Raw genomic sequence first — 6,000 nt, 5'->3', positions numbered from 1 at the left:
TAGAGGCAATTCCAATAGGGAGGGGAAAATGGTACCAAAAATGAATGGGCATAATTGGCGGGGGGGGGGGGGGTGGGGGGGGTGGAGATTAACATAGTACAGCTAGTGTTGGGTGCAATATAAAGATAGTTAAATATAGTTTTTGAACAGTTTTAGAACTCAGCTGGTCAAATGACATCCAACCACAACTGAATAATCAGTGGAACATTGCTTCTAAAAATTTGAATCTTTGGTACCTGGAACATAGACTATGCACGATTCTTTACCATCAACAAAAATGTACCCTCTTTATACAGTGCAAAGCTTCAAAACTGTATACAGCTGTCATGTTCTTAACTATCAAAGATAGCAATGCTGGGTTGATATGTTTGGAATATTTTATTTGCTTTGCAGCAACCTCTCTCCCTACTTCTCTCAATCTTTGGGAGCAGCCATGTTTGGAAGGTGCTCTCATACCAGAAAATGAGATCTGGCAGGTTCATATAATTTGTGTAAAGGTTGACAATACAGCTCCTTATCCAAAGAGACAGGCTGATTCATTCCTGTTTTCACCCCATTGCATCTATGCCTGTGTACCTTTATGTTATGAAGAAAATGTTAATAAAAGGAATACCCAAGATGGAGGCTTGAAGGGAGACATGTTGCATGGAGCTTCTAAGTGAAGACGTTTTCTGAATTTTGCCATTACCATTTTTGCCTCTTTAGTCTTCTTCTAATCAGAAATGTCAGGGGAAGGAAAGACTCTTCTCAAAGCTCCCTGGTATACAAAGGCAACCGTTGATCACAGGGCTTTGCCTCTCAAACCTTGGTGCACTCAATACAGCAGGTGCAGATAGAGTTGGAGAAGTAATCCCCCCTCCTCTATTCAGAGATGCAAAAACATCTGTGCCCTTAGAAGAAACCTCTCTTGCCAGACAGCACTAACATAGATGTGACTGCAGATCCAAGTCCCCAGATTTTTTTTTTTTTGGGGTGGGGGGGGGGGGGGGGGGGAGGAGAGACACTACTGAGGGGCCTGTAGACCTGGAAGCTAGGAAAGAGGCAGATAATTGATATTAATGGCTTCAAACCATCACAATGAATGTACAGGGATTATTCTGGGGGCACCCACTACAGCTTTTTTGCATTTACCCTAAATCAAAGATGGAGTATGATTACAGAAGCTGGGATATATCCCATACTGGTATTTTATCATCTATTAAAGCAGTTTTGCCTATCTTAAAACACCAAAGTACCTCTGAGTAAGGCTCCTATTGTAACAGACTGTTTAGTCTGCTTTGACTTCACTAGATTCTACTATTACCTTGCATTAGCCATATCAAAAGTTCAGAATTTTCAAGCACTTACTAACATAAAACAAGCCTGGTTGAGCAAGAGCGAAAGGTAGAGAACTTAGAACAAATGAAATCAGTGGTATCTCACAAGTATTTCACCTACAGGATAGGAGTTCATCAGACACTGGAACCAACTGGAAGACCATTAATGATTTTGAACCTGTTTCCAGTTATACCCTTAACATATCCTTTGGAGGTCTTCAAACAATATCTTAAGGAGGTCCCTGGTATCCCTAATGAGGCTATCCTTCCCATGAGTAATGCTTTTTCCTTACCACTGAGACCAGGACAAGTATCATTAGTAAATCTAGATAACTGTTTCCCCCCCCAGGAACATATATCCTATACTTGTTTTTCCAAAAATTTCTAGTTACATTTCATGGTCAAAAATTTGGATTTTTCCAGATGTTCCAAGGAGTACCCATGAGTGGAGGGCCAAGTTTCTAGAAATGTACCAAAATGGAAATTTCCTTAGAAACAAAAATATGCATTGTCCCTGTATTTACTTATTCTGGGTAATATATAATACATTTGCAACCATTGCAATTATATCCCTTTTTAAATCCTAAAAAGGCAAACAATCTGGATAACGTCTTGTACAACTGTAGTCTACTGTATTCCTTGCTGCTTGAAATTTGTGATATATTGATATCACAACTATTTATATAGGCCTTAACTTGCACCAGAGAAAATCTCACTATAAAAAGAATATACAAGTAACTACTACTCTGCTAAGGGTAAAAATAAGAGGAGGAAAAAGGACTTCAGTGGCTTAGGTCACATCTCCTGAAGAAGCCAATGTGAAACAGGTGTGCTGTAAAGCGAGACAGAGTGAGACGACAATTTCAGATAAGTACCTGAGTATGGACTATAACAATGGACTAGGATAATGAATGAAAAAATGATATAAAAATTAATAATTTTGGAGGTTTTTGTAGGACTGATGAAGAAGTAGGGTGGGCATTAGTCCAAACACCATTAAGACGTGACCTAAGCCACTCAAGTCCTTTTTCCTCCTTTTATTTTTAGCAGATTTGTAGTTACTTGGATATTCTTTATAGTGATATATTGATATAAAACCTCTATGTCTGAAATGACAAGTAATAAGCTTTTTTTTCTCTCTTTTAAACAATAGACTAAACTGGATCTAAAAAGGTCTATGAAAGCAAAAAGACAAGACTGAGCAAGTCTGACTCTTTTCATATGGTGTTCTATGGTCACCTGAATGCATAAGAGACCTGTGATTTTATGGACTAGAGGTCCATAGGCATACAAAATTTCTCAGCTCTTGCTAGTATCACTCTTCCCAGAGATTTTGGATAACCAGGAGGTGAAGGGGGCTCACAAATGACTTGTTACTAACATTTTTAAACAGAGTAAGCTAATTGCTGTGTACTTTTGAAATCCTGTACAACATTTTGTATTAAAGGCATGGATAGCTAGGAAATCAGAGCATTTTGTTATGAAAACTGAATAGCTTAAGAGAATTACATATTAATTCAACAGCCACCTTTATACTTGTAGCCAAGGTAACAGACTTTCACAGGATTTCGGTAGCACTCACACCGATTAAGGACATGATGGATGGAATTATGGTTTTATTCATGGCGTGGTCAAATTGGTTTAGGCCAGTGGTTCTCAACCCAGTCCTCAAGACATATCCAGCCAGTCAGGTTTTCAGACAATATATATGCATCAGTGGCACACAGTGGAGGCAGTGTATGCAAATTTATCTCATACATTTTCATTGTGGATATCCTGAAAACCTGATTGGCTGGGTGTGTCCCAGTGATTGGATTGACAATGTCTGGTTTAGGAAGTAAAAACCTCTTTATCATCGATTCTGGTGTTTGGCCACACACAGATCACCTTGTATGGCTATAGATGTATGCTTGGTGTAAGCCTCAGTCGTCACATAATTTTAAAATTTAATAAGGCATGTCTTGTCATGGTCATAATTCCCTGGAAATATGGATAACACCAAATGGAAGCAGTAAAAAAAAAAAAGACATTCTGTAATCTTTGCAAAGAAGAGACACTAACATGATCTTCTGAATGAGACATCCGCAATCCCAACAGCTGCCCCTTCTTATAATGCATCAAATGTTTCTACCTCAAAACTACCAAGCTCAAACTCAAAATATATCTTTGCACATATAGATTTGTTCCCTTTTTAACAGCAGCTAATTTTACTCCATTTCCTAATCTGCTATTTCATCTTCGTAGCATGCAGGTATGTGCCGTCTTAAATGATACAGGAAAACAGAATTATTAGGCTTAAACATACACACAATGCATATCTTAGAAAACGAATGGAAAGAAAACCAGAAGCAAAAATAACAGCAGCCAACATGAGAACAAGCCCATAAGTAATTTCTTTTCTATATCTGCTAACAAATTAAGCATATATTATATACAAACATTGATAAGAATTTTTTTTTCTTTTTGGTTTTTGATTAGTAGCACCTGGCTACTTTGCAAAAGATACAGTCTCATATGTATCTCTATTTCTAGAAAATGCTTTAGTAGTCAAAATTTAAAAATCAGTTCAGATCTGTACTTCATCTTCTCTCCCTCTCTACAGCTGTGTACCTGTTTCCACAAACACATAGGAACCACAAAGATTGCTTTATGAACACAGAAACTGCAGTGCCTGAACCCTGACATTAGAAATATCAGCCTAAGGGAAGCCAGCAATACCAATGAGTGCTCTGCATGTCCACGAAGAAAGTTTCTCTGCTTCTCCCGCACCCCTTTCTTGTGCACACCTGAAGGAAACAAGAAATTTCTGCATACCAAATTACAAAGCCACCATGGGGGTCTGGTTTGCACAGAAAAGTTCTGGTATGGTGAAGGAAGCCTGTGTTACACAAGACAGTTGTCATGAAAACTGTCATCAGCACTCACACCAGATGACTATTTCATTGCAAAGAGTTTCCATTCACCGGCAAATTGTTAAGATTTGGTGGCAAATGCGGTTTGCATGTGATCTTCCAGCAAATAGTAAGGTGTATAACACCATCAACACTTCCATCCCTTACCAAAGACACCAAGATGATGTATACAGCACACTGTGCTGTTCCACACAACCTGCTAAGGATCTCCAATGTGGGAGGACATTGTATAATAAATATGCACACCATTCACACACACACACAGTCAGTTTTGCCCTGAGCCAACGAGTATCCCCAATAGTGCAAACAATGTTGTGATGCCTGTTTTGTTTTTTTTCTTCGCCCTGGCTTTTGCAAAAGCAGCAGAGCAACAGTTCAAGCATTCTGAATAGCTAGCACAATCTGCTGCATCGAGGTGCTTTCTACACCCAAGTATCCAACTCCTTCACATTCTTCTCCATCCACTGGATGTTCAAGCGGATGGTCTGAAGTGCCTCCTTCACACAGTGGAGTTCATAACTCTTCTCCTCTGTAGCTTCAAAGAAGTGTTGAACCTGCAGAATAAAGGCAGGTATAAAAATTCACAATAGTAAGGATGATGTCCAGTTGAGAATCATTTACTTTTTTTTTTTTTTTTTTTTTTTAACTATGAAATGTATCAGTTGAGAAACCTTCGAACACTGCATTAGATTTGATAAGTATAATAAAACCAGTGAAAGTCAGATTGACTAGTTCATTGCTATTTGTTCACCAAACCTTTTTAACTAGACCACCAGATACACTTAAGAACTAAGACTTTACTTCTACTTACTATCATGAGAATTACTTTTCAGGTCATAATTACACACGTGTTGTAAAATGCTCTGGGATATGGGACACCACACTGGGAATTACCCCTCCACGACAGTTACATAACGTGCATCACTAGATTCCATCTCTGGTATCAGGAATTTATTCTGCCAAGTTATAATCTAATTAATACAGATAATTACTACAATGAGCAGGGTGAAAAACAGCAGATACATATTATTATAGAAGTTTACCCCAACACCTCCAGAGACTAATATTACTAACTAACCTCCAAAATATGTGTAGTCATAGATATGTCTCACCCAAGAAAGTTCAAAGTATCTGAAATGTACCAGGCAATGTACTGGGATGCTTTACCATCTTCCTTCTCAGCATGTTGCAGATTTTCTCTTCTCTGATGTTGTCCTTTCTGCTTATGTGTTAAGTCATTCTGTTCTTCCCACCTAGTTGATCTCTGTGGCATATCTCTATATTCACTGAAGGCACTGGCCTAAATGAGATCTCAGGCTCTGCCCCAAATGATACAGTCATGGGAGAGTGTTCTCACATGCAGAGTTTCAGGAGGGGGGGGCAGGTTTCTGGGTGGATGGACATGACTTTTGTCACAGTCTTACTGTTTGTTCAGCTCCCATCTGAACTTGGGGGACTGATTTTATTTATTTATTTATTTTGCACACATCTGCTATCAGATAAATAAAACCAGAAGTTTCATGTCCAAGAGCAGGGAGTGCTCACCTCTCATTACTATCTATCAGTGGTAGGCCTTTGCCTTCATCCCCCTTTGCTATAGTAGGGCCTTGGACTTCTCTTTTCGTCTAGCTCTCTTCTATCTCTGTATTAGAGAATGACATGGGGACGGGGAGCTGTGGCGAACGAAAAATATTTGCACCATTTACCGTGGGCGCAGGAGCAAAACTTTTTACCGTCCTGCAGGAACGGTAAAAACCTTTGTTCCTGCGGTT

At 39.0% G+C, this 6,000-nt stretch overlaps 1 protein-coding gene across 1 annotated transcript in view; it reads right to left on the bottom strand.

Moving 5' to 3' along the window:
• Nucleotides 1–997: 997 nt before the first annotated feature.
• LNPEP (leucyl and cystinyl aminopeptidase) overlaps nt 998–6,000 on the bottom strand; it is a 169,616-nt gene continuing 164,613 nt past the window's right edge. Inside the window, 1 exon segment of the mRNA XM_030193410.1 lies at nt 998–4,782. Within this exon segment, the coding sequence (XP_030049270.1) occupies nt 4,651–4,782 (132 nt within the window). The 3' untranslated portion in view covers nt 998–4,650.

The sequence above is a fragment of the Microcaecilia unicolor genome, chromosome 2 (genome assembly GCF_901765095.1).
Source record: "Microcaecilia unicolor chromosome 2, aMicUni1.1, whole genome shotgun sequence".
Lineage (NCBI taxonomy): Eukaryota > Metazoa > Chordata > Amphibia > Gymnophiona > Siphonopidae > Microcaecilia > Microcaecilia unicolor.
Note: the sequence above shows the minus strand (reverse complement) of the source record. Positions and strands in the feature narration are given on the sequence as shown.